The sequence below is a fragment of the Vitis riparia genome, chromosome 6 (genome assembly GCF_004353265.1).
Source record: "Vitis riparia cultivar Riparia Gloire de Montpellier isolate 1030 chromosome 6, EGFV_Vit.rip_1.0, whole genome shotgun sequence".
Lineage (NCBI taxonomy): Eukaryota > Viridiplantae > Streptophyta > Magnoliopsida > Vitales > Vitaceae > Vitis > Vitis riparia.
In genome coordinates this window covers 1,483,879-1,511,703 of record NC_048436.1, presented here as the reverse complement: position 1 = coordinate 1,511,703, position 27,825 = coordinate 1,483,879, and the positions used below count along the sequence as shown (strand labels likewise).

General features: G+C 35.5%; 1 protein-coding gene across 4 annotated transcripts; it reads left to right on the top strand.

The window, feature by feature from the left end:
- The first annotated feature begins 786 nt into the window (after nucleotides 1-786).
- Nucleotides 787-25,959, top strand: LOC117915991. 4 transcript variants are annotated; one of them, XM_034831778.1, is made up of 17 exons: nucleotides 787-939; nucleotides 1,025-1,274; nucleotides 1,590-1,968; nucleotides 2,407-2,644; nucleotides 8,492-8,769; nucleotides 16,091-16,258; nucleotides 16,431-17,201; nucleotides 17,299-17,393; nucleotides 17,916-17,978; nucleotides 18,089-18,177; nucleotides 18,291-18,356; nucleotides 18,437-19,045; nucleotides 19,165-19,236; nucleotides 19,476-19,546; nucleotides 19,630-19,687; nucleotides 24,686-24,953; nucleotides 25,068-25,959. In XM_034831778.1, exons 3-17 carry the CDS (start codon nucleotides 1,694-1,696, stop codon nucleotides 25,697-25,699), a joined length of 3,753 nt encoding a protein of 1,250 aa, XP_034687669.1. In that variant the 5' UTR covers nucleotides 787-939; nucleotides 1,025-1,274; nucleotides 1,590-1,693; the 3' UTR covers nucleotides 25,700-25,959. The 4 variants fall into 4 exon arrangements, with proteins under 4 accessions (XP_034687669.1, XP_034687670.1, XP_034687668.1 ...); XM_034831779.1 differs by lacking the exon at nucleotides 1,025-1,274 and having other exon boundaries at nucleotides 16,437-17,201; XM_034831777.1 differs by lacking the exon at nucleotides 1,025-1,274.
- The last annotated feature ends 1,866 nt before the right edge of the window (nucleotides 25,960-27,825 follow it).

The window sequence follows — 27,825 nt, the reverse complement described above, 5'->3', positions numbered from 1 at the left end:
AAGTTGCATAATTGATGAGGATGATATAGAATATGAAAAGACCAATACACCATTCAAAACTATTTTCTACCATAATATTTGAGAAACTTTTTATCTTAATTTTTTTAATAATTATTTTGAAAATTTATTACTTTTAGAAAACTAATTTTTTTTATAAAATATATACCATTTAAAAAAATAAAATTGAGATATTTTCAGTTATTTTTTATATACACAATTTTAAAAATATATATTTTCTAAGATATTTGATTTTTAAATAATAATAATTTATTTTTATTTTTTTTGGAAAAGGATGTATTTTTTTCCAAATCACTAAATTATATTAAATTTTATTTTTTTTATAATCAATAAATGTTATTTTTGAAAAGATAAAAATTTCATATCATTCTTCTTAATTTTCACACTTCCTTTAGATCTTGTGCTTAAATAGTGAACTTATATGGACCAAATCTTAATTTTTGAGCTCTGTAAAACACAATTGTTCCTATTTTTTTAAAAATATTTTAATAAAATTTTAATAATTTTTTATTTTATTGATATTTTTGTTATTTATATTTATAATATATTCATAAAATTTAAATTTTACTATACGTATTTATCGATATTTTTATTAAATTACACTTATAAAAAAAATGATTGAGCAGAACGAGAAGGACAGCCAACTTTGACAATAGACTGACATTATTCCAACAACTCGACAAAAAACACCAACTTTGTCAAATTTCGGTGTCTTAAATTCAGAGGAAAAAAAAAAAAAAAAACATGTAGAAAATGGTGAGAATAAGAAGAAATGAAATGCATGTCAACACGTACGAATGCTAAATAATTATCATGCCGATGTACAGCGCATTACGTCTCTCTGTACACGCGCCAATCTAGGGTTTCATCTTTCATCTCAATTTCAATCTCATTCTCAATCTAAGTCTCCTTCAATATCGAGTGAGTGTTGATCCCCTCTAACCTTCGAATTTTGTGTTCGCTCATTTGTTTGCTCTGATTTTTCGTTTCTTTTCTCAAACCCTAGGGTTTTGGTACACCTACGGATTCGGGCTCGGTTGAGCTTCAATTCTTGCGATTGCGGCACTGGATTTTTTTTTTTTTTTTTTTTGCCCTTTGTTTGGGTACTGGGAAAGTTGAGGGAAAGTAAAGAAAAGAAAATGATGGGGTTTTGAATTGCTGGTTTAGTCGTTGTGTAACTTGTGTTGGGTGGAGGTTTCGGTTTCCTCCGGAGATTCCGGTTTTCTGCGGCGACCTGACGGGGATTGTCCATTGTGGTAGTTGTCCTGTTGTTGCATTATTTATTTGTTTGTTTTTAAAGCTGGGTTTACCCTTTTTTTTTTGTTTCTTTTTTCGTTTCAGTTTCTTAGTAGCCAAACATGGTATTATGCATTGATGGTTATTTAACGCCAGTTTTTAGTTGCTTGATGGTAATGATTTTTGTATAGTTATCTGGATTTTATCTCAATTGTAAGATTTGATGTGTGACGAACACTTTAAGAAATCAAATAATAGATGCAGCTTTTTGGGGCATGCTTGGGTGGTTTGTTGATAGAGAATTCACTAAATTATGGATCACTTTGCAATGGCAGGAAGTGAGCGGCTTCAGCTGATTCTGGGAAGATCTGACTAATTTGGACAGGTTTGGGAGCTTTAATTAGAGTGGCAATGGCCAGGAGCTTTAAGTGAGAGCAGAATGGTAAGTTCTGGGAATAATTCAAATCGAGGGAGTTCTATGTTGCCAGCGGATATGCCACCATTGCCCCATTGTCTGCCATTAGAGCCGATTACATTAGGTAATCCGAAATATACCCGATCAGGAGAGTTGAGAAAAGTTCTTGGAGTTTCTCTCGGAAGTACATCAGAGGATCACTCATTTGGAGTTGCTCACTCTAAGCCTTCTCCTCCCGTGGCAACAGAGGAGCTAAAACATTTTAAAGAAAGCATCATAGATACCCGTAAAAAGGCCAGGTAATTGCTATATGTTGTATTACAATTAAAGCATCACAGTTTATGGCACAGTTTGTATGGTAGACATGAAGCACATTGCATATGTTTTTAGAGAAATACACAATGGTAATATTTGGCTCTTAGAGAGAATGATGCAACATTCTTTCTGGGAACAAAACTGGGAGGATGGTCATTCATTTATGTGTTACATATCCCAACATTTTCTATATAAACTTGTTATTAGGTCATTATGCTATTTATATTCAATTTTTTTTTTTCCATACCTTTGTACTTTAGTGAAATGTTCCTTTCAATTATTATTTCCTGCTCATGTTGAAAATGTAAATTTGAATTTAGACTGGAAAACCAAGGATGTAGTAACATGTAGTTAACTGCCAATAAGCATTCATGACCTTTGAGCTACGGTGTTCAAATGAAAATATGATGTCTTTTCCTCAGGGATAGAGTAAAAACGTTTCGGGACTCCATATTCAAATTGGATAAGTATAGGGAGGCGCTAGGCTCAAAAAAGCGTCAACGAACTGATCTAAGTGAAAGATCAGGTGGAGCAAACTTGTTGAAGGTGGGAAGTCAAATTTCTAGGAACTCTCATGATATTGCAACTCAAAGGTTGGAGGAGCGAACTAAGAATGTTGTCTTGAACAAGCGTGTTCGCACATCAGTGGCAGATGCACGGGTTCGTATTTTAAAATTTATTTCATGATATGATCTTTATTAATGATTTAGTAACATCTTTATCCTGTTGAGTAATCTGTACAGGGTTTCATGACAAACAGAGTGCTAGTGTTTACATTTTTTATTTTTATCTTTTTTGTATTGATTGTACTGGTTGTTTTGGCTGACACACGGGATGAAGACACAACTAGGTGCATTCTTAAGAGTACTCCATAATGTGAACAATTTCTCAAAATAATGCTTATCAACCATGCTTCTTTAAAAGTCCCCAAATGCTCTTGAATATGTTCTAGTTGTGCAGGTTTGGAATTTGACATTGAATTGATACAAAACTTGGATAGAGAATGAGACATCATATATGAAAATCTTGTAAAACATTTTCTAAATCTTTTATTTAATTGGATTAAGAAGAATGCTGATATTCCGTTCATGCTTTTGTGCCCTTTAGTTAGGTGTTGTTAATATAATGAATCCTTGGCCATCAGGAAAAAAAAAGTCTTTAATTTAATTGGATTAAAAAGAATGCTGATATTCTGTGCATGCTTTCGTGCCCTTTAGTTAGGCGTTGTTAATATAATGAATCCTTGCCTATCAAGAGAAAAAAGAAGAGAAATGTTGAATCAAGGATTCACCAGACTTCCAAATTAACATCTACTAACATGATAGACGTGGTATGGCTGAAGGTTGGGCTGATAAATCAAATTGAGTTGAAACCATTCTGGAAAATGATCCTTATTTTGGAAAAGCATGGTAAAAAATTACCCTTAATATCACTTTGAAACTGCTCTAGTTGTCCAGATAAATGCTGGGAATATAAGTACTGGAATTAATTAAAACAGGCCAACCTTGAAAGATGAAAAAGGCATGGTCATGTAAAGTTGGATGGAAATTTGGTGTCTTAAACAAACATTGTAATTTAAGCACAATAAAATTCAATATTTATACAGTACCATTTAGTGGATTGAAATGGATGAAAAAGCAGTAGAAGTTGTGGATATTCAAGCAAGAGAGATGGATGACATCTAATAAGGGTGTTTCTATTCTCCAGTGTGTTCACAACATACTGGGTTCAAGAACGAAAGACATTTATCCAGTGATATAGAAACAAAGGTTAGAAAGTTGGCACTTCAAGCCAGTCAAGAAACTGGGATTGAGTGGTTATTTAGTGCACAATAACTGGCAGTAATAATAGTAAGTTGATGATATGTTTAAAAATACTGGTTCTTTGGACTTATTTTAGTGTATTTGGAAGGAGCCAAAGGAACCAAATGGAAAATCTTCAATTGACTGGAGCTGTCAGTTTTAGTTTTGAAAGATCTGTTCCTTGTATCTTTGTTTTCATGGTCCAGGGAATCTCTTGGTGAGGGTAGATTTTCATGAGGACAAAAATCCTTTTAGTCTGGCTGTTGGGCTGGGGCCCTTAGCTTCACTTTTCTTTTAGTTTTTTGGGTGCTCTTTGTGTACTTCATTTGTACATTTGAACTAGGGTTCACTGCCTACACACTCATAAATGCAAAGGCGTGCAAATACTGACACACAAAATATTTTGCTTATAAGAAAAAATAACGTGTTGTGAAATTCATACATTTTTTTTTTAAATTTGACAGAAACCATAGAATTGATCTATGAGAAGCAAATAGTAGGAAACTATATATTGCCAAAAGATAATATCCATATTTTTCCGGAGTATAATACTGGTGAAGGGTGTCCATTTTACTGTATATTGTCTGCATATTATGAATCTTTTTGAGGTGCTAGTTTCAAAATGGTGAAATTTTTCAGAAAAGAAGAAAAAAGAATGGGTAAGTTTGTTGTTCAGAAGAAAATTGCATTGTCAGGAAATGTCGGGTGTCAAATCTATGTTCTTGAGCAGAAGTCTTATATTGTGCAGTGAATATTTTTGGATCCTTCCTTTCTGGACATGGTTTGCTTAAGCATGGGGTTGTTTGGTGGAAAAAGTTTGGTAATTGCTTGGGTTTCAAAGAGTTGGGAAAGGTGACTCTGGAATTTTCTATCCATCAGCAGTTTTGGGAGTGGTCTGTAGATTTGGGAAATTATGGAGGAGTTGCAATCAATTGGGAGGAGTTTCAAAAGTATTGGGGTATCGTTGTGAACTCTTTGGGAGTCCGTTCACGTCTGTTTAGGTGGTTTTATGTCAAAATAGTGGTTGGAGATAGAAGTAAGGTATTCATTAAATTCCTGGGAGTAGTTGTAGTCTCATAGGCATGATAGTAGTTTGATGAAAAGATGGAAAACATAAGGGCTGGTGGTTGGATCTTGAGTTTTCAGGTTCTGCCAGTTTTATTCTGGCGTCTAAACTGAAAGCTTTGAAGTTGTACTTGAAAAGCTGGACTAAAGAGGTATTTGACAATGTTTCATTAAGGAAGGAGGAGGCCTTTAATCAGCTAGGTTTCTGGGTTGTGAAGGAGAGGGAAGGTGTTTTGTCTACTGTTGAGGCAATAGCAAGGAAAACTGTGAGGGAGGATTACCAAAAATGGGCTTTGATGGAAGATGTGTTTTGGAGACAAAAATCAAGAGAAATTTGGCTTAAGGAGGGTGATAGAAACTCTTAAGTTTTTTCATAAGATGACAAATGCTCACAACAGAAAAAACTTCCTTGCTAAGATCAAAGTGAATGGGGGGAGTGGCTTTTTGAAGATAGAGAAATAAAAGAGGGGGTGGTTGGTGCTTTTAAAACCCTTCTCTCTAAAGATGGGGATTGGAGGCAAAGAATTGATGCTTTCTCCTTTGAGGTGTTGGAGGAGATTGAGGCTAGGAAGTTAGAGGGGGTTTTCTCAGAGGATGAGGTGTTTGGTGCATTGTCGGAGTTGAATGGTGACAAATCTCTAGGCTCGAATGGATTTTCAATGGCCTTTTGGCATTTTAGTTGGGAGTTTGTGAAAATCGAAGTGTTGAATTTTTTTAATGAGTTCCATGAGCATGGTAGGTTTGTTAGAAGCCTAAATGCAACTTTTTGGGTGTTGATCCCTAAGACAAAAGGAGTAGATGATCTTAAGGATTTTAGGCCTATAAGTTTGGTAGGAGGCCTTTATAAGTTGTTGGCAAAAGTGTTGGCCAATAGACTTAAGAAAGTGGTGGGTAAAGTGGTTTTAAAGTTTCAGAATGCCTTTGTGGAGGGAGGACAAATTTTGGATGCGGTGTTGATGGCAAATGAGGCAGTTGATTCAACGCTAAAAAAGAGAGATTGTGGGTTGTTGTGGAAACTCAACATTGAGAAGGCTTATGATCACATGAACTAGGGCTTTTTGTTAGCAATTCTTAGCAAGCTAGGGCTTGGGCAAAAATGGATAGAATGGAATTAAGTGGTGTATCTCTTCAACTAGTTTCTTTGTTTTAGTTAATGGTTCCTCTATGGGATTTTTCTAAAGCTCTAAGGGATTGAGACAAGGGGACCCTCTATCCCCTACCTGTTTGTGATTGCTATGGAGGCTTTCAGTAGTTTGCTTTTGAAAGAAAGCCTAGGATGATGGTTTTATTTTGGGTTTTAATGTTGGGGGAAGAGGGGGTGGGGGTGAGGAAATCTCTCAACTCCTTTCTACTGATGACACTATTGTTTTCTATGGGGCCTCTCAGGAGCAAGTCACTAATTTATGTTGGCTTCTCATGTGGTTCGAAGCCATTTCGGGGTTGAAGATAAATTTGGAAAAGAGCAAGATGATCCTAGTGGGGAAGAAGATAATTTGGAAGAGTTGGCTTGTGAAATTGGTTGTAAGGTGGGAAACTTGTTGATTTCTTACCTAGGGCTAGGGCTTCCCTTGGGGGCCTTGTACGAGTCTGTGGTGGTTTAGGGTGAGGTAAAAGAGCAGTTTCGCAAGAGGCTTTTGTTATGGAAGAGATGATACCTCTCAAAAGGGGGAAAACTCACATTACTTTGTAGTGTACTCTAGTCAGTTTACCAATCTATTGTATGTCTTTGTTCCCCATCCTAAGAATAGTAAGGCTATGATTAGAGAAGACTCAAAGGGATTTTTTATAGGGAGGATGGACCTTAAAGAACAAAATATACTTAGCGAAGTGGTAAACCGTTTGTAAAGCCAAATCAAAGGAGGCTTAGGTGTTCGTTCTTTTGTTTTTTGCTAAATAAGATCCTTCTTTGTAAGTGATGTTGGCGTTACTCTAATAAAAGAGATTCGTTGCTGAAGAAAATCACAAGGGGAAAGTTTAGGGAGAAAGAGAGGGGAAGTCAGGTGTGGTGAGAGATTCCTATGGGGTTGGGGTTTGGAAAGCGATAGGAAAGCAATGGGACATTGCTTCATTTAAAACAAAGGTTTCCTTTGCAATGGGTAGTGGGAGTAGGGTGTAGTTTTGGAAAGATAGGTGGTGTAGTGAGGAGCCCTTATGTGAGACTTCCTGTCCTTGTTTGCCTCATCTAATTCGAAAGAGGAATTGGTAGTTGACTTTTAGGAGCAGAGAGGGGAAGGACAAAATTGGTATTTTTGTTTTGTTAGGAATCTAAATGATTGGGAGTTGGTTGTCATGTAGTGGTTCTTGTATAAATTCCAAGGATAGATAGTGAAGAGGGGGTAGGATATAGTTTGGAAGGGAGATAGCAAAAAGGTATTCTCTGTAAAAGAGCTTTATTCTCTTTTAGAGAAAGATTGTGCCATCCTATTCCCTTTAAAGATTATTTGGAACTCGTAAATTCCTTCTAAGGTGAGTTTCTTCACTTGGGAGGCTTGCTGGGGCAAGGGGTTGACTTTGGATGAGCTTCAAAGAATAGGGTGGACATTGGTCAACAAGTGAGCCGTGTGCAAAGAGGAGTCAAAGTCCATTGATCATAATCTCCTACATTGTGATAAGGCAAGGATATTATTGCAGTTGGTATTCTCCATTTTTTGTATTCAATGGGGTTATCCTTGAGTTGATTAGGGAGATTCTACTTGGGTGGCACGACTCTTTTGTATGTGGAAGGAATTTTAAGGCTTGGAGAGCTACTCCTTTATGTATTTTTTGGACTATTAGAAAGGAACGAAATCAGAGATGTTTTGAAAGTGAGGAATTGTCAGGGCAAAGACTTAAAAACTTTTTTCTTAATAATTTCTCACTGTGGGTTAATGTGTACATAGGCAGAGGCTATATGCCTTTGGTTGACTTCATAGATTGGCCTTTGTTGAGGGAGGGAGTATTTTTGTGTCCCTTCTTTTTTGCTTATCTTTTGGTGCTCATTGTATACGACTCATATACCTTTGTATGCCTTTTGTGTTATTTAATATATTCTCTTATTTATAAAAAAAAAAAAAAAAGTTCTGATAATCTGCACCATCGTTTTGGGTGTACGTTTTTGTACTTAGTTACCTAAAGGACTACCATTTGGACCATTTTGTTGAAGGAGAGAAAACTAAAGAAATGCCTGGTTTAATGCCTGGTTTTCTGTAAGTGTAGTCTCGCAGAATAAAGTCTATATTCAATCTTTTTGTTTTCAAAAACATGAGAGTGAGTTGACATTTCTTTTTATTATGCATGATGAAGTTGAATTGTATACCTACAACTACATACACACACCCAAGAGAAAGTGTTTGCTCTTGTAGTCTTTAGTTTCTGGACTAGAGGTCTAATTCTAAATTGAACTTCTACTTCTCCTAAATGTTTGAATATTTATTATTCCAATACCATTAATAATATTTTCTGTTTCCTTATTAATTTTTTTTTTCCCAGTCTGCCAATTCATTTAAATTAGGGAAAATATTTGTGTTCCAATCTCTGATTGAACACTTACATTTTAGCCTTTTTTGGTATACTTTTTCTGCATAAATGCTTTCTATAATGAACATTCAAGTATTTTTCTTTGACTAGTTTAAGATTTGGTTTACTGTTCTAAACCTATCAGCCAGAGGGTAGGGCCATGATCATTTCAAGACAGCAGATGGTCAAGGAAAAGGATCGAGATTTGCTCAAGGCTGGTGTTGGGGCCTCTGTTCAGATTGAAGAAAAGGTCAACAGACTGCCTGCTGGAGGTGAAGGATGGGATAAAAAAATGAAAAGAAAGCGTTCTGTAGGAGCTGTAGTTAGTCGAGTCCTAAATGGTGATCGAGATACAAAACGAGCTATACATCCAAGGCTGAATGCTGAATCTAAGTTGCGATCTGGTGATGCTCATAGTTTCAGGTAATTTCTATATTTCTATTAAGAAGTAATTTCTGATTTATGATTCTTTGGTTGGTTGATGGTTTCTATCTGCTGTGGTTTTGTCTAATCACACTATTAGGTGACAGGAGGGTTTCTTGATTCCTTGTATGGTTGTTTGGAGATATTTCTAGTGTGGACAACATTGATTTCTCAATTTTTAAATTTATTTGTGGAATGGCAGGCTGTTTCAACTTTCAAAAGCTGCCTTTCACAAATAACTTGCTGGTGTATTGTTGTGGTTATTATTATTACATCACCGGATGACTGCTACTACTACTAGTATAAAATTAGTATACTACTATCACTAGTACATTCAATTAAAAAGTGGATTAGGGACAGGACAACTGACGACCTATGTTATTAAACATGTTTCTGTCCTAAAACATAGGACATTGGGATGTTCTTTTTTTACTAGAGGTGTCGGTCAGCCAACCAGGTTGCAGATTGATTGGTAAAAGAGTTGAGCCTCTATTCTGGTTTGGAGTGGTGGGGAGTCATTCTAAAGAGAGAAAAATGCACCTTATGAACTGCAGAACAGTGTGTGAAGATAAGAGGAATGATGGCTTGGGAATTAGAAAGTTTGTTGTTCTTAACAAAGCCTTGTTAGGCAAATTGTTGTGGAGATATGCTCATGAGTGTGATAGCCCATGGAGGAAGATAATCCAAGGCAAATATCCGGTTGGGGGGGGGGGGGGGGGGGGTTGGGGGTGGCAGGTGTTGGTGTACTTTAGAGGTGAGAATCTTTCATGGGTTTATGGAAAGCAATTAGAAGAGGATGGAAGGAATTTGACCATAGGACCTCTATTTTGGTTAGGAGTGGCCTCAAAACCAAATTCTAGTTGGATAGATGGACAGGTGAGTGCCATCTAAATGAGGTGTTCCCTCAATTGTTCAAGATTGCCTTTAATATGAATGCCAACTACTGATATGAATGCAACAGTTGGGTGGCAATTGAGGGAGAAGGCTCTTGGTCCCTCTTATTCAGAAGACGTTTTCAAGACTAGGAATTTAGAGTTGTGATGCAATTCTTAAAACTCATCCACAAGGTGAGAGTGCTAGAGTCTCTTCAATAACTCCTTACATGATGAGAATCAAGCCTATTCACTGTGAAAGAAATTTGGGACACTTGTGCCACTACGAGAGTTTGGTTTTTTGCTTGGGAGGCTACATGGGGGACAATCCTAACCATTGATGTTCTTATGAGGAGAGGATGGCTGATGACCAATAGATGCTGTCTTTGTAAAGCTAATGAGGAGTCAACAATCCTTATCCCTTGCAAAAGAATAAAAAAGATGCATGGCATGTTAGCAATCTTTGGGTTTTAGTGGGTATTTACAAAATCTATGAAAGAGCTCCTTTTGAGTAGGAAGGCGAAAGGCATGGGCAAGTGGTGGAGGGAGGTGTGAATTATGGCCCCTCTTGTTTGTTTTGGTGTGTGCGGCGGGAAAGAAATAAAGGGATCTTTGATGGGGTAGAGTTCTATTGAGAAAGAAGAGGGTGGAGAAAATATGACATTGCATTTTCATTGATGATGATGAATATTTATATACAAATACATTTAAGTTCTACTGCAATTCAAACTCTATTTCCTATTCTAATTCAAACTCATAGTAGACTTCTACTATTAGTCTAAAGGATCATATATTATAGCTTTAACACTATCGTATGACACCCTAAGTTGAACAACTTGTAACAATTTGCTTCCTTTTGTAGATATTGTATGCTTTGATCTCAAGATTTAAGCAACTTTAAAACGCATTTACATCGTTAAGAATGAACCCACTATATATAAAGCATTAGAAACTTCTCTCTAATCAATTTAGAATCTCACAATAATAATATTTGTAATGACTTGTTTCCTTCTATGCAGACATTGTCCATTTGGCCTAAGGTTAGCATGACTTTAAAACATGTATATATTGTTAACATGAGGCTGCTACATATAAAGATCTGATTGGGAGAGAAATTTTTGACACTTTATATCTAGTAACGACTTTAAAACATGTATATATTGTTAACATGATGCCGCTACATATAAAGATCCGATTGGGAGAGAAATTGTTGACACTTTATATCTAGTAATCTCTTCTTAATTGTTTTTGCGCATTTTAAATTTGTGTGAGCCTTAGCATCACATGGGCTCAATGATATAACTACACATTCGGAGCAAATCATTGTATTTTTTTTTTTTTTTTTTATGACATCTCTCATCGGCTTAGGGGAGAAGGTCCTAGCACTTTATATGTAGTGAAACCTTCTAAACCATGCAAACACATTTTAAAGTGATGCAAGTTTTAGGCTCAAAACGAACAATATTTATGCAACGAGAGAACATGTTATTGATCTTCAATTGATGAGTCATGAACCTTTAAAGAAAATTCAAAGTGAAGACAAAACTCATCTCAATCACACACAAATTCAGATTGCAATGTCACAATCACTTGGTTATCTTTCTCAAATTCTCTTTCAAGGATTTCTCAAATGAATTCTAGAGAATTCTCCACTAAGTGTGTTTCTCAAATGACCTAGGATTTATAGGAGAGGATAGATCACGATCAACTCATACTCGTGTAGAACTCGTAGGGGTTAATAACCATTAAGATTGGTCTTCAGACCTATTCAGCTGGTAACACCTGGTCTAAATATTTTTTGCATTGAGATATTAACAAATATTAATAGACAAAAGTTTAACAAATAAAGTTATTTGTTTTAAGAGATTCAACTACCCTTTGTAGTCATTAGCACTTATTATTCTAAAAAAAGAATCTATTGATTTTATTTTGAAAACTTAAATCTTTTAATAAGTCCTTTTATCTTCTCCAACTTCTCTTTTAATTCTTCCTCTTTACATGCTTATACCAATTTTTTCAAAATCAAAACTCTACTTTCTCTGTACTAAATCTAACGAATCAAATTCTATCAAGTTCGTATATATAAATAGATAAATGATATTATTGTATATGATATAAAAAATACCTAATTGAAATTTTTTGCCTAAGGCTTCATTTCTTGTTGAGCTGCCCCTGGTTGCCTCGAGTCCGTTAAGTATATATTTTATAGTTGATAAGGAAGTTTTGTATGTATGGGGAAGAAGAAATTATGGTAAATAGCCTGACTGTTTATTTTGGTGCTTAGTAATGAAAGGAATAGAAGAATCATCGTTAATTTGGAGTGATTGAAAATGGCAATTTTTTCTATGAGCCTTTTGTTTGTATGGTCACGGAGATCTATTGGGAATGGGAGACTATCATTTGTTGATTTTGTTAATTTTTCATGTAAGGAATCATTTTTGACTTACTGTTATATAGATAGATAGACAGATGGATGGACAAATCCATGGTATTAGGCCCACTTTTATGGTGCTGCTGCTGCTATAAAAATAGGTGTTAAGGAGTTAGGATTCAATTAAAAGGTCAGGAAGGATATGTCAACTTAAGTCATCTGAAAGGTTTTTCTTTTTCCTTTTTTCCTTTTTTCCTTTTTTTTTTCTGGTTTTTTTTTTTAATTTTTTTAATATAGAATATGACCCAGATCAGAAGACAGAAATTAGATCAGCATAAATGCCTAAGTCTCACATCAAAATAGGGGGGAAATGCCTATCTCAAAATATGTGAACTTGTGAAAATATTCTTCAGGATCTACTAATTCTCTGTTGATATCAGAAGGTAAAATGAAAAGAGGAAAAAAAATAGGAAGCCAATGGTAAATTCTCTAGAAGCAGCTCCTTTATGCCGACCCTTTGGAAGGAGAGAAATCGAAGAGCCTTTGAAGATTCAAACTTGACAGACCATGCTATTTTTCACTCCTTCATGTACATGTTATTGGAGTGGGTGTACATTTAGGGTCTAGCACTTTGTCTTTATTTCACTATATTGATTGGTTGGGCTGTATGTGAGGTGAGGGTGTTGTTTTTTGTGAATCCCTTCCCTTTTTTGGCCTTGTGTGTATACTTTAGGTGTGTTTTAGATGCTTTTAATACAATTGCTTTTACCTCTAAAGAAAAAAAAAAAAAAATTATCTGGTTTGGTTTGCTAGAGAAAATATAAAAATAAATAAATAAATAAATAAACTGAAATGTTTATTTGTTTAATTTTGGCTATCAAATTTAAAAAACAAAAAAGTTTTAAAAAAGAAAAGGTCACTAGATATGATTTTTGAAATTGTTTTAAAATTTTTAATTGGAAATCATAAAATGTGGAATTAACACTTACACATCATTGGTATCTTTTCTCTCTCTTTCTTTTTTAATCTGCAATATTAGCGTCTCACCTATGAACATTGAAAAATAGCCAAAAATTATCAAATAATTGCATTTGTTTTTTTTTTTTTTAATTTCATGTGTAGTTACCAAACATGTTTTTGTTTTTAAAAAGAGGAAACAGAATTAGAACTACTAAATATGTTGATATTTATATGACATAAACATATAATTGGAAAATATTTATGTTTTCAATTTTTAAAATTTGTAAAAAACAAGAATTGCATCCAAATGGCACCTAAATATTGTAAGAAATTTTAGTACACAAACAAGACTACGGTATTGCCAAAGAAAGTAATACATAAACAATATTTATTTCGATGCAACATGGAGCAAATGTAGTGTATATTTATATTAACATAATTCTTTTGTTATAATGTAGCGAGAAGCCTTAAGGCTGTAATTTTCCAAATTTTTCACATTGCCTGAGATATGAATGACTCAATATGGCTAACTTGGTGGATGGGAGGAAGAAGGCTTGCATTGGAGGAATTTTTTTTGTTTTTTTGACACTGGTTATGAGCAATGTTTTCACTGTTTACCATTTGTATAGGGATAAGCAACTCTAAATAGATGTTACATGTGCAAATCCGATTTAGAGATGGTAGGTCATCTGCTTTTTCTCGTTCCTCTTCTGCTTCGAAGTTATGATGTTCTTTGTATGCTGCTTTTGAGGTTCCTTGATTTCATGGTCAATCTTTTTTCAAGGATGGGGGTGGGGGTTTTGGGGGTTGACTACTGCTTGTATGTTTGGACAATTACAGTTAGCATTATCTGATCAATTTGGAATGATTGTAGTTCAAGGATTTTTGAGGGATCTCATCGCCCTTTCAAAAGTGGCTTCTTTTTCCTTCTTGTTTATTTTTGAGGGTTTCGTGATCCGAGAAGTAATGTACCATTTCTCCTTTTTCCTGCTTTTATGGATATGCTGTCCTCCTAAATTGATTTTTCTTTTTACATCTTGTCTGTGCTAAGGGCATTGCCCAATTCAATGGAGCTTAGAGCAAAAGTAGGAGTGAGAATGGGAATGAAAGAGCAGCATGCTCCCAAATTCTATGAGCAGGACCACTGCCAGGCTGTGCATGGGGGTGTGATTTATTTGCATATGGATGTGACTGAAAAGAACTATTATGAGAGAATATACTTTGTAATTCCAGAACAAAATATGAAGTTAGCTATTATGTGGGTGAATCACAAATAATTAAGTCACTGTGGGGTCAATGTGTGAAATATGAAAGAATAAGGTTATAAAAATACATGATATAAAATGATTTTTACCCTTCTCATAAAAAAATAAAAAAAACGAAAGATCTTTGCTCTTTTAACCATCATTTCATTAAGAGACAGAGAGAGGTTTGTAGGGCGCCGCCACCTCCATAAGGTGAACCCAAATGACTGCAGACCATTGTACTTCCCACATAACTTCTTTTTCTTTTTGTCATTTCTCTACTTCGATGTGTATAGTGCCAATCGGATGTTAGATAAGAAGATAATTCATCAGCAATCTTTGATGGATATTGTAGTATTGTCATGATAATATTGACATAGGGGTGCAGCTCCTCTTTCAATTGGTGCTTATTAATATTCTCTTTTTGCCGATCAATAATAATAATAATAATAATTACCCTAAGACAGTTTTTTGTGGTCAATCTATTTATTTATTTATTTCTGAAGGCTAGAATTTTCTTCTATTTGAGGTTCTTCTGGATGGATCTGATTGTATGTTAGTTTATTATTGATGTGCTTGAATTTTTTTTTTTCATAATTTATTGATTGATTTTAAATGAATGGATTTACTTTTCCTTTTTGTTTGTATTTATTGCTTCATGCCATAAAATTCTATTCATATTTCCCTTTTTTTCCCTCCACAATTCCTTGAAATGTAAAATTTGATACAGATTTTAGTCATTAAAGATGTATGATATTATATGTATTGGAAAAGGATCCCTATTGGAAAAAGGATCCCTGAACTTGGGTTTAGTCATTTCAACAACTATCGTTATTATATATATATAGATTTGTGGAGGCAGGGGCCAGCTGGGGTTAGGGAAGGGCTGGGAGTGTGGGAGGTGGGTGTGCTTACTTATGTTTATGTGGATTAGTTGTTTCTCTTATATGTAGTAGTATATGAAAGCCAAATTAATGTGCCCTTGCACATAATATATTATCATTTGCAGTGCTATCTGAGGCATGAAAGCCAGCATGGCCAGGCTTATTTAAGCTAGAAGGATTTGCGTGAGGTTGGGGCTTGATTCATTTGTATTATGCTTGATTCTCACATCCTTAAAAAAATAGCAACATTCTTCCAGAGCATCTTTTTAATTCTAAAGTTGAATGATTTTTAGTCCACCCTGGAATGCCCATACTTAGGTATCGGTATGAGGAAGGGTTTTTCTTGGATATGCATCTTCTACCTTTTTGTTGTGTTCTCTATTTTTCTTTTTCTAATTTGTTTCACTTTTCTATGGCTAATAATGGATGAAAACTTAAATTGCACTTTCTTGCCTGAATTATGAGAATTTTGGTTGTGCTATTAACACCTTTTTTTTTCTTGATTTATATTCTAGGGGAATTAGGTTGCTTCCATGATAATTATTAGACAGTTTCTTATATTTATTATGCATGATTCTCCATCACTAAGGGCCCTTTTGGGATTTGTTTGGGTAAAAATGCTTTTTGCCACTAGCATTTTTGCTAATAACAAACTCTTCTATCAGAAACACTTTTATAAAGAATCATTTAGTTTTTGGATTATAAACCAAAGAAGTGCTTTTAATAGTGATTTTGAAAATGTATTACAGAACCAAAAAGTGATTTTTGGAAGTAGCACCTATTAAGTGCTAGTCCTAGAATTACTTCAAGTGATTCTCTAAATTTTTAATGTGATTTTTGGAACTTTGCTATAAGCCCTTTTTTTTTTTTTTTTTGTAAGAGAAACACTTCCAAGAATTAAGAACTGCTTCTAATCATCTCAGAATCACTCTCAAACATACTCTAAATAAACAAAATTTTTAATGTGCTTCTACTTGTCTTCTTTTACAGATCTAGATCTTCTCCTGGTGTTAGTGGAATGAACAAGTCAGAGGATTCTTCTGAGCCTGCTAGTTCTAATGCCTGTACTGTTCGTAGGAATGAGCTTGACAGTGTCCCTCTTCTAAGGGAACGTACAACTGCAATGGAGCAGAGAATTGTTGCCAAAGGAAACAATAAGTATGTATTCACTTCCTCACATTTTTTCATTCTTAAGTTTCTAGTCGAGTTGCAGAACCAGTAGGTTTTTCCCCCTTTTATAATGGAAGATCATAAAGTATGCACATCTAATTGCCTTGAAAATCTACATATTTTACTTATTTTTTGTTGCATAAGGCTATTGATCAATTAGTTGCAGGCCGAATATTCATGAAGACAACCCTGGAGGCAGTCCTAGTAGAGTGATAAAAGGGAAGATTTCGAGAGCACCACGAACAGGTTCTGTCATGATGGCTGACTCATCTCCTGATGTTCACTCTTCATCTGGAGCTCTTGAAGGTTGGGAACAGCCTAGCATAACCAAAGTCTCTCTTTTGGGAGTGGTAAACAACCAGAAACGCCCGTTGTCTACAGCTTCATCTTCTCAACCCATGGCACAGTGGGTTGGCCAGAGACCACATAAAATTTCACGAACGAGAAGAGCAAGTCTTGTATCTCCTGTCTCAAATCATGATGAAGCTCAGGTTTCATCTCAAGGCTTTGTACCTTCCGATTTTAGTGCTAAGATTTCTTCCAATGGAACCATTGGGGCAATAATTTCTAGTGGTGTAGATAATAATATCCCAAAGTTTAAAATAGAGCTTGAGAATGTTCCATCTCCGGTTGGATTATCTGAAAGTGAAGAATCAGGAGCTGGGGGAAACAAGTTAAAAGAGAAAGGAAATGATAGCAGTGAGAATGCAGTGGATGCAGTTCACAAAGTTGGGTCTTTTATATTGCCTACTAGAAAGAATAAAATCATCATTAGAGAAGAAGTTGGAAGTGGTATGCAGAAACAAGGAAGGAGTGGAAGGGGTTCATCCTTATCCAAGCCAAACATTCCTCCAATGAGGGAGAAGTTAGAGAACCGGCCAACAGAAAAGCCACTTCAGACCATGAGGCCTGGTTCTGATAAGAATAAGAGGTGTTGGAACCTTTTCTCTTTAGGGATGAGAGAAGTTAGAAGTTTACTTGTTTTGTTATGACACTTGTAATTTCATTGTTTGTATTCTTGACTTCAGTAAATCAGGCCGCCCACCTTCAAAAAAGTTGACAGATCGGAAGACTTTTACTCGTGCTGGGCAGGTGTTGAACACTGGTTCCTCAGATTTCACAGGTAAATTAAATTAATCCATGAAACTTTGCTTGCATGTTTGGAGTTACAGTTCTCACTATTTTATAAGTGTCTCAAACTCTTTGAAAAGTTTTGCAGACTTTAGGATACAATGTATAGGACAGACCTATTTTAACCTTTTTGTGCTGTCAAACAGATTAATCTGTACCTACTCGAATATGTGATAGAATTATCCTGTAGTTTAGGCTTTTTGAGGTTAGTGTGTCAAATCCTCGTGCGTATATTCGTGTTGCATTGCTACAATGCCTTCAAAGATGCTTCTGTTTGATATTTTTTTTCTTTTTTATTTGTTTATTTTTTTTATCATGAATTTTGGGATCCATTGCATTTTGTGTTCATGTTTCTTTATAATGCATGCAATTTTGTTTTATTTTGGTCATTTGTTCTGTATAAATCAAGAACAAAATAGCTGAAATGAATTAGACAAACTTGAACAAATTTCCTTGTCAAATATTTCTTCAGAACAATCTCTATGAATAAGAGTTGGCAACACCATTTTTTCAGGTGAATCAGATGATGACTATGAAGACTTATTAGCAGCTGCCAAAGCTGCCAATAACACTAGCAGTATGCATCTGAAACCCACCTTTCTTTTCCTTTCTCCTTTGCACCATGAAATCCATATCTTTTCTTTCATATTTATCATAAATTAATGCCTTTACTTTTTTCTTCTACAGATATGGCTTGTTCTAGTCCATTCTGGAAGAAAATGGAATCTTTTTTTGCTTCTGTCAGCTTGGAAGACGTTTCCTACCTGAAGCAGCAGGTAGTTACTATGATATACGAATATGTTAACTATTTTATGAATACCTTTAGATAGAGGCTTATGAGCATGATCAGAGACATGGATATGTTTTCCTAATATGTCTTTGGATCCAGCTAAGGCTTGCAGAGGAGCTTGATGGGAGTCTTTCTCAGATGTTTGGCCTGGAATTTGATGTTTTGGTATTAAATTGTGTTAAGCTTCAATAACTTTCTTTTTTTAATCTATTTTAGCTTCTTGCTGACATCTTCTTTTTGATAAGACGAGGGACTCTGGTGATAGACAAGGAAGCCTCTCAAATCAAGAATCATCTAAGGCTGATGCTTCATGTGGAACATTCGACATGAGATGGAGGTTGGACAAGGTTACTCCCATGTACCACAGAGTTCTCTCTGCTTTGATTGAAGAGGATGAAAGTGAAGAACTTTATCACAACAGTGAAGGAAAAAATCTATCTTTTCAATATGCAAGTGATGATTCTCACTGTGGGTCATGTAACCATTTTGACGGTGAACTTAAAGATAGGGATAGGGTGGAATTCGAGGTTGAATCCAAAGAGGATTCTCAGAGTCAGAAAAGTTCTTTGTTGGACAGATACTCTTCTGATCGGAGTGTTGCATCTAACACAATTAGGAATCAAAGCCTGTCCAATTCTTTATATAACAATGAGCAGTCACAAGGAGATGATGGCTTATCGCATTCAGATGTGGGGTTTATCGGTGATATTTGTCAGAATGATCTGGGTACACCGCATCCTAGGCAAATAAATAATTCTGGCGTTTCTTCTTTTGACTGCCAATATCAGCTAATGTGTCTGGATGACAGGCTTCTGCTGGAGCTACAGAGTATTGGCTTATATCCAGAGACAATGGTAGACTTTTAATCCACACACTGATCTATCATATAGATTTCATGTATGACTCCCATGGCAGGACTACTTGTGAAGTTGTAACCATGATTATGTTGTATTCTTTTTTGCCTTTGCTTCAGCCTGATTTAGCTGAGGGAGAGGAAGGGATTAATCAAGAGATTGTGACACTTAAGGAGAAACTGTATCAACAGGTAGCAACAGATGCATTTTCTGGTTTACTCATTTGATTTTGCAGTATTTAAGCATAAGATGCTGAAGTTCTACATGGATTTGCTTTCTTACCTCTTCCTCTTTTTTTTTTTCTCGGGGAAGAGTTGTTCTGTCTCAAAGAAATTGTGCTTTTTAATTTTGAATGCCTTTCTACCTCTATTTATCATCTTTTAGGATACTTACTATGTTCTTTCATATTGTTTTCCTGATTATTTGATAGGTTGGGAAAAAGAAGACGAATATGGGGCAAATTGATAAAGCTGTTCAAAATGGGAGGGATTTTGAAAGAAGGTAAAATTCACTATGATTTGGATGTGTAACTGATATTCAACTTTCTAACTTGTTGGATAATAACAATGCAGTTTAATTTGCAGGGATATTGAACAGGTTGCAATGAATCAACTTGTTGAGATGGCTTACAGAAAACGACTGGTACTTGTTCTATTCTTTTGTCAACTCAGCTTACTTTCAAATCAGCTACTTATCATGTGTTTGTTAATTCATAACATATAGAGATTTGATATTGCTTCCATATCTCCCTTTATTAAATTCACATGTGGTCTTTCTTTGATAATAAAACAGTCCATTTAGCATGTTGTGGATTTCAAACATGTGATTGTGGATTGGCATATGATTAATGTACTTTGGCACAATAATGTGTTAGGACACAGTAACTTTTCAAAAATCTAGACTTGAGAATAGCTGTGTTTTTTCCAGTGATTGTAATAATTATTGCATAAAATGCAGAATATATGTGGCCATTTGTAAATGTTTACAGGATATCAAAATAAGTAGACAAAAAAATTAATGTGGACACACTTTTAAGCATCCAAATTGGCAATCAGAGGTTCTGATATTCTTATGCTAAGTGTTGTCAGGAAGAATGTTGTGTATAAAAGGTTGAAAATGTTAACTATGATCAGGTTGTTTCTTAAATATAATATTTTTTTTCCTCAAAATTGATTGTTTACCTACCAAACTCTCATATCCATTTTTTACCCCTTATATAATAAGCAGACAGTTCTTCTGTTCGCGTACCCTTTTGGTTTTTACCTGGAAATTAAACTTATTTGGATAGTTGTAGTCTTCTGGCTTAAGGGCAAATAAATTTCCCATACTCTTATCTAGTGACACTAGTCAACCTTAATTATTAATGCACTACAATGCAGTTGTACTGCTTTATTGATTTTTAATGGTAAATATAATAAACTATACTGAATTGAAGTAAGAGAAATAACTCATTGTGTCAATTATTTTAAGTATAATATGGAAATTCCAAGTGATGACCATATATTTTTTAATTTGGTTCAGCAACATATTTATTTATGTATTCAGAGCTCTGTGATATTATTTTGTGTTATAAACAGAGTTAAGCTCTAATTGATCACATTTATTTATGATTGGAAGCTGATTTATGATTGGAAACTGACTTTTGTAAGTTTTGTGCTTCTAACATTTGGTATTAATTGCTTCTTCACACCTGCTGCTGGAGCATGATGTGCCAAAAATTTGAAATTGTCACACTGAGTAATGGCACTAAAGGGCTTCCTTTAAAGATCTGACAAATAGAATGAAGAACATTGTCTATGTTCTATTGTGCTGTGGAAGCTGTCCAAATACCATTTATGAACCTATCCAAAAAAAAAAAAAAAACCATTTATAAACTTTTTATAAAAGCAAAGTGTTACTGCTATAATGATCTTTTATTAGGAACAAAGACAATGAAATAGAAAATAGATATTCGAATCATGTTAAGCTGGAGAAATTTTGAAAAATCGTGGCATATTCTTGTTGGCTGGTCTGTTAAAAAATGCATTATAGTGTGTATATATAAGAATAAGAGATGCACTTTGACTTTGGGTTGCACACAATGTCTCAGTGGTATTGTAATAAGATGACACCATGTGAGGTAACACAGGCTTGTAATAAGACTTGACTAGGAACATCCATGTTTTGTGATCTTCCAAACCAACTTATCCACAATTTCAATGTTTATAAAAACAAGGTTCAAATTCTGAGACAAGGCCTCTTCCAAGACCAACTTTCAATCCATGAAATCCTGGTGAGGAGCCTTCTTGTTAGAGGTTTTTGGTATCCTGTTGATTTTGGAACTTTTTAGGTCTTTACAGGTGTCTATGGGCTTTAGAGAGATGGTAGGGGAGGACCCTTTTGGAGTAATTTGGGTGCAATAAGGGGTTGCAGGAGGATCTTTAGTGTATTGAAAAGGTTTTAAAATGGTTGTGTAAAAATGGTTTTGTATCCTAAGTTGAGCAGCAACTATTTGAGGATTTCTTCAGCTATGAGAAGATTTTTTGACAACCTGCAGGACATCCCTGTTCAGGGAGGAGCAGTCACATGTGTTGGTGGGTTGGGGCCAAATTGATATGTTTTTGCAATTAAGAGCATCATATTGAGCCTGGCTGTCTATTTTGTGACCACCTTTGTAATGCTAGTGTAGGGGTTGGGAGGAGGAAGACTAATTTAGTCAATTTGGCAATGGTTTTGTTTGTTCTTTAAATGTATTAGCATGGTCTGGGATTATAAGCCAAATATTCTTAATAAATATTTGATAGGAAACAGCCAAAAAACCGAGTTTTAGTCCAATGTTTGGCGTGGGAAGGTCATGCTTGAAAGATTGCTTTTCATATCTCCAGAATTGAAGTTAACAAAGAAACCTTGGGAAGCTAATTATATTAGTTTAGGGGAATGAAGCTTCCAATGAGGATCCTTGACAGGGTTTTGAAGATTGGGATTTGGAGTGGGTGGATTAATTTTTGGAAAGCACTTTCTCAATTTTGGTTAGAGTGGCAGGGGATCAGCTGATATGGAAACTAAGTATTTCCCAGTTAAATCTTATTGTAAGCTGCTATCAGGGGTCAATATCTTCCCATCATTGATGGTTAAGATTTCAACACTCAATCCAAGTCAAGTTTTGGGTGGCAGCATAGGGGAAGATCCTAACCATTCCCCTGATGTGAAAGGGATGAATCCTTGTGAATTGGTACCACATTTTTAGCCTGTGTACGTTGCTACTTCCACCTTCAGTTTGTGTAGATAGTCATGTTTTTTCATGGAACAGGATACTTTCCTACATTTTTATCCACTTTTTCTATATTTTGGAAGGATTTATTGTCCTCCTTTGTACTATCAGTTCATTGCAGTGAAAAAAAAAACCTATAAGAAAAACAAAATCAGTTCATTGCAGTGAATTTGTTGTTTCTAATCGGAGATTGGTGTAGCATGTGAAATCCAAGTAAGGAGATGGCTAATCATTTTTTAGGGGTTGCATGTTTTTGCCTTTATTCAGTGTCTATGGAGGGAGAATAATTGTAGGATTTGTGAAGGAATGGCATTTCCAGAGTTGAGCTTGATCCTTGTTTTTTTCTTTGAGGAAGTTTATCCTTTGTGGAGTTCATTATATAGGATGGAGGAGGCCTAAGGCCCTTGGTATTGTTTCACTCCCTTTCTGCTATTGTTGTTTGAATATTTCTCATGTGCTAGGGTGGCCCCTCTTTGTTTAGGTGTTTTCTACTCTTTTTTTTTTTTCTATTTTCCTATAAAAAGTTGATCTTACTTTTAATAATTATTACAAAGGAAATATCATTTTGAAGTGAAGGGCTTTGGTTCAAAGTATATACATGTATGTTTCTGACCAATCTGTCAATCATCTAAAAGATTCAAGGGCTAAACTTTTGCTTGAATATATAAATACTCACATTATAGTTCAGTAGTTATTATAATAGAGAACTAAAAACCTTAACATTGAATCAGAGGGCTTTTGCTTTAATTATTGGGAAATTGTGGGCATTGTGAGCTTAGAAGTTGTTATCATTGTTTCCTGAAATTTCACTAGTTCTGTGTTGGTTCTGAAATTTGGCGCCCTCAAATACCAATTTGTGTACTTTGTATAAACAGCAATGGTAGGATTCTTACAGTGCTTCAGCTCAATAGAAGAGGCTTGGTTGTTTCTAACCATTTTGCATCTTATCATCCATTGCTGGTTTGTGTTCTCCAATTGATCTTTTATCTGTTCTTGATTTAGAGTATTTTGGGTGTTCCTGAAATCATTAGGTAATTTTCAGAGCTAGTGTAACAAGGTGTGGCTTAAGGGGAAAAAATGGTTTGGGACCTCTCTCCATCTGCTACTGTTTGGAGTATCTGGAAAACCAAAAACCCAACTTCATTGCGTTGACCATCTTATAGATTCTTTCTCTTGTTAGATGCACCCTTGATTGATATGATGATAAAACATAGAAATAACTCTATTCATTCATTTCCATGTTGAACTTTGCATTTTACATTTTTTGGACTTCTTATAGTCTGAACTTGTTTCTATTGTGTTCATCAAATGTTTCTCCCATACAGGAGTTATTTTGCTTCTTAGTGGTTTCATTTAAGGAATTAACTGGCATTGTCCGTTAGTTTGAGACATGAATCTATGATAAACTTTACTCACGGGTTGTTGTATTCCTTATGTATTCTGTTTCTATGCATAATCCTAGTACATTATTCTTTGTTTGACCTTTAAAAAGTCATAGTATGCACAATGCGTTGCATATTTTTTCCCCATGAAACTCATTACCAAATGTATATTTTGCAACATTTCTTGATGTTTTTGTTGTTGTTTTAACATTTGTTTCAGTATCATTTATGGGAGAATCTTTGTCACTACAACATGAAAACGACTTTGAAAGTTTCATCTTTTCAAACTTGCATACACCTTAGTGGTGGGCATGGCATTTCATAAACCAATGCCTCTTGTATGGTCTCTCTCTTTCTCTCTCTCTCTCTCCCTCTCTCAGCTTAATACCAGAGTGAGAGCATCTACAAGTTGAGCTGCTTATGAGGGGGTCTAACTCAAACAGACTTGATTCTCTAGAGTGAGTATGCACGCATTCAGCTGCTCATGAGGGGTTCTGTCTCTGAAACGTGCTCTCTCATGGGGTGTTCTCTCTCTAAGGCATTCTTTTTTTTTCTTCATCAACTTCCACTCTCTTCATCCCTCTACTTGTTGCTTCTTTGTGAACTCCCTCCCTCTCTTTCTGGACTTGAACCTGAACCTCTCACAGGGAGTGAGAGCATCCATCAGTTGCCATGGGGCCTGCTTTCTTTTTTTCTCTGAAACATGCTTGTTTTGTTTTTGTGAACTTCTTGTGCAAGGGGTTGCTCTCTCTGCCCTCCTGATCAATCAACTTCTACATTTATTGGGTATCTACATTCAATGTTCATTTAACTATGTGCTGTTGTGGTTTGCTGGTGAAATCTGTAATATGTTGATGCTGTACAATATTGAGTTCCTGGTTGTGCCAAAAAAAGTAATGTTTCCTGTTGTATTCTAGTGGTGGATTGTTTTTTATTGGATGTGTGGAGTGAACCAACACATTTCATTAGTTGTAAACCATTAAATTTTCTTTCAATCAAATTTCACAGGCTTGCCGGGGGAGCAGTGCTTCAAAAAGTATGATGCGCAAGGTCTCAAAACAAGTTGCCATGGCTTTTGTTAAGCGCACTCTTGGTAGATGTCGGAAATTTGAAGATACAGGAAGGAGTTGCTTTAGTGAGCCTGCATTGCAAGATATCATTTTCTCAGTTCCGTCATGCAACAGTGATGCAAAATCCGCTGATTGTGTTGGCTCAGGAACTGCTAGCAATACATACAATGAAGCTTGTAACCATCAACCAGAAGCATTGGGATCTGGTATGTCAACACAAATCTGTCTTTGGTATGATATATATTGATATAGATATATATAACTTACAAGCATTTTATTCATTCCGAGCTAATGTCTTAGATTTGGGTTCCCATTTGTAGTCACAGGTGCTGTTTCAAGCAATCTTGAGAGACAGGATTCTCACAGTGATAATCTTGAGAGAGATTCTTCACATGTTGTTCAAGCTATAACTCATTCGAGTGGACAAGTTTTTCTCAGGGCAAAGAAGAGGGAAATGCTGCTTGATAATGTTGTTGGCAGCACTGTCCCCAGTGGAGTGAAGGGAAAGAGTAGTGAGAGGGACAATTCTGTATCTGGAGCTGGTCGCTCTTCATTGGGCAGCTCTAGGAGTGAGCGCAAAACAAAAAAGCCCAAGGAAAAGACAAACGGGCTTCACGGCAGTTCTGCAGAAGCAGGGCATACTTCATCTCCATCTGTTGGTGGGTTCAGTCAATCAGCCGCTAATGCTAGCAAAAAAGCAAGCAGAGAAGCTGGGTTGGTTTCTCCTGGAAACAATCCCCAGGGTTCATCCAAAGAGGCAGAGGAACCCATTGATTTTTCAAACTTGCAGCTACATGAATTAGATTTAGAACTTAGTGTATCCAATGACCTTGGTGGGCATCAAGATCTCGGTTCTTGGCTAAACTTTGATGAAGACGGCCTGCAAGATCATGATTCCATGGGTCTTGAAATACCGATGGATGACCTCACAGATCTAAATATGATCATGTAGAGGCTATATTTCATTCACCCCTGTTCATTTTGGTAGTTAAAATCCTGGAAGTGTGGTTAAGACGGAAGCAATTAGTTAAAGCTGAGGCATGGGGATAGAAACTTGTAATTTTGATTCATTTTTTCTACTGCATATCTCTTCTCAAAGATGGTGTGACCACTTACTCCTGGTTTGTTTATGTAATCCTGACAAACTCGCTCCTAATGCTGGAAACCTTAATTCTTTTTTCCACAATATTTGCTTAGCACGTCTTTTGGTTCTCGAGCTGCATCATCTGTGAATTTATTTATTCATTCATTCCTGGGAAATAACAAGGTCTTAATATGCAGGAGCAATTGTTTCAGGTAATAACTTACCCCTAAGAGAAGAGAAGAGAAGTGCCCTCATCCATCTGAAGTAGTTGGTTGATGTGGTTGGTTCTCTCAGGGATTCCCTGGGAGGATCCGATGGAACATCGATTCCTTCGGTCATGTTTGGAACGTTGGAATAGAGAATGAGAATGAGAATGAGAATAAAACATTCATAAATATTGGGATTTCGGTTTCTCTCTTCTAAGTGATTCTTATTGTGACATCAAGCACTAGCTCGACAACCCCGAAACATCAGGATGTAGAATAAGCCCAAGACAGCTTGCAGTTTGACTATGGTAGCCATTCTTTTATTTGCCTCCGTTTTTTTAAGCTTATCTATTTGATTATTTGATAGATAAGGTGAACTTAAGCAATCAAGCCAAGTCAATGCCAAACAAGCTCTAATTAAAAAGGCAATTAAATAAACCAAGATCAAGTATTTGACATTGTAAATGTTCATGAAAACAGTAAATGAAGTTGGGCACCTCTACCTCTGCTAGCCAAGTCTGATCCTTCCAATAAAACAAAGACCCCATTGGGTTGAAACAAACCCAAAGTCTTTAAGAAAATGGAGTCCCTTGAAATATTAATTAATATGCAGATGACAGTGAAATAAATCTAAAGTTCACCTCCACCCATCAATCAATGTTTGAACCTTTTTAACATCTTCTCAACTCTTCCACCCATAAAGTAATTGAAGAAAGCCCCATTACTCTTTAATAAACCAAACCTCCCCTATTAAAAAAAGGGAAAGAGAAAGAAAAAAGAAAGATGAGGTCCATTTGGTAGCCTAATAATCTAATGGGTGTCACAAAAGTATGGTGAAAGTGACTTGATATCCCTGCCCTTTTCTAATAATGGAGTAGATATTGCTCCCTAGTGGAACCAAAAGCAGAGAAAAATAATATGAAACAATCTTCAAAAGATTTCATTATGAAGGGGAGTGTAGCCTTTAAGATGAAACAGGAACCTCAATATCCTTCATGTCTAAATCATCCATTAATGTTTGTGAACCATTTACTTCTTCTTCTATTCTAGATATCCTAATCAACCACCATTTACAAAATCATCATGTCATCATGTCATCATGTCATTTTCCCAGTACTTAAAAAAGGGAGAAACAAAAAGGAAAATTAATCATACGGTTTTTTTCCATGAAGAATTAGTTCAGAGAAATTAATTAATCTCTCAATATGCATGGACCAGGCATTTGGAGTTGCTACGTGCCATCCTCCATATTATTGTTTTTGGGCTTTGTGGGAGTGTTTATTTGACGTAATATTTCTAACTCTACTTGGATTGAAGTGGGTCTCATAAGAAAGCTTTGTTTGGGTGCCAAGAAAGCGGTGGAAAGGAGAAGGAAAATATAGAATAATAATGTTGCTCCAACAGCCCCCGGAAAACTGAAGCTCTTTGTGTTGATTGGATCTTTGGTTGCCTCCACTCTGATGTTTTCATGGTGGCTTTTCACATCCTCAACTGGTTGATGAGAGTCTAGTGGGTTGAGAGGATGAATAAAAATATAAGGTGGCCGCCACTTGACCATGAAAAAAAAAAAAAAAAAAGCTTCCTCTCAATTATTCACATGCATAATGCATGCTTCATGCTCCAACAATTAATTAATTCATAGTACAATAATTATAGATAAATATGCTAAATTAAAAATCTTGAACTTATACATAAGATTTAAAAAAAAAAAAAAATTGGATGCATGACACACCATTCCAATTCTAATATTGATTTAACTCGAATTATATTGCGATGATTTACAAATAA

Excerpts from the sequence above, each read along its gene's own strand:
- LOC117915991 (XM_034831777.1), top strand. The coding sequence starts at position 1,694 with ATGGTAAGTTCTGGGAATAATTCAAATCGAGGGAGTTCTATGTTGCCA. Across the intron at positions 17,394-17,915 it reads TGGTTCCTCAGATTTCACAG|GTGAATCAGATGATGACTAT; the intron begins GTAAATTAAATT and ends CCATTTTTTCAG. Across the intron at positions 19,237-19,475 it reads AGGAGAAACTGTATCAACAG|GTTGGGAAAAAGAAGACGAA; the intron begins GTAGCAACAGAT and ends ATTATTTGATAG.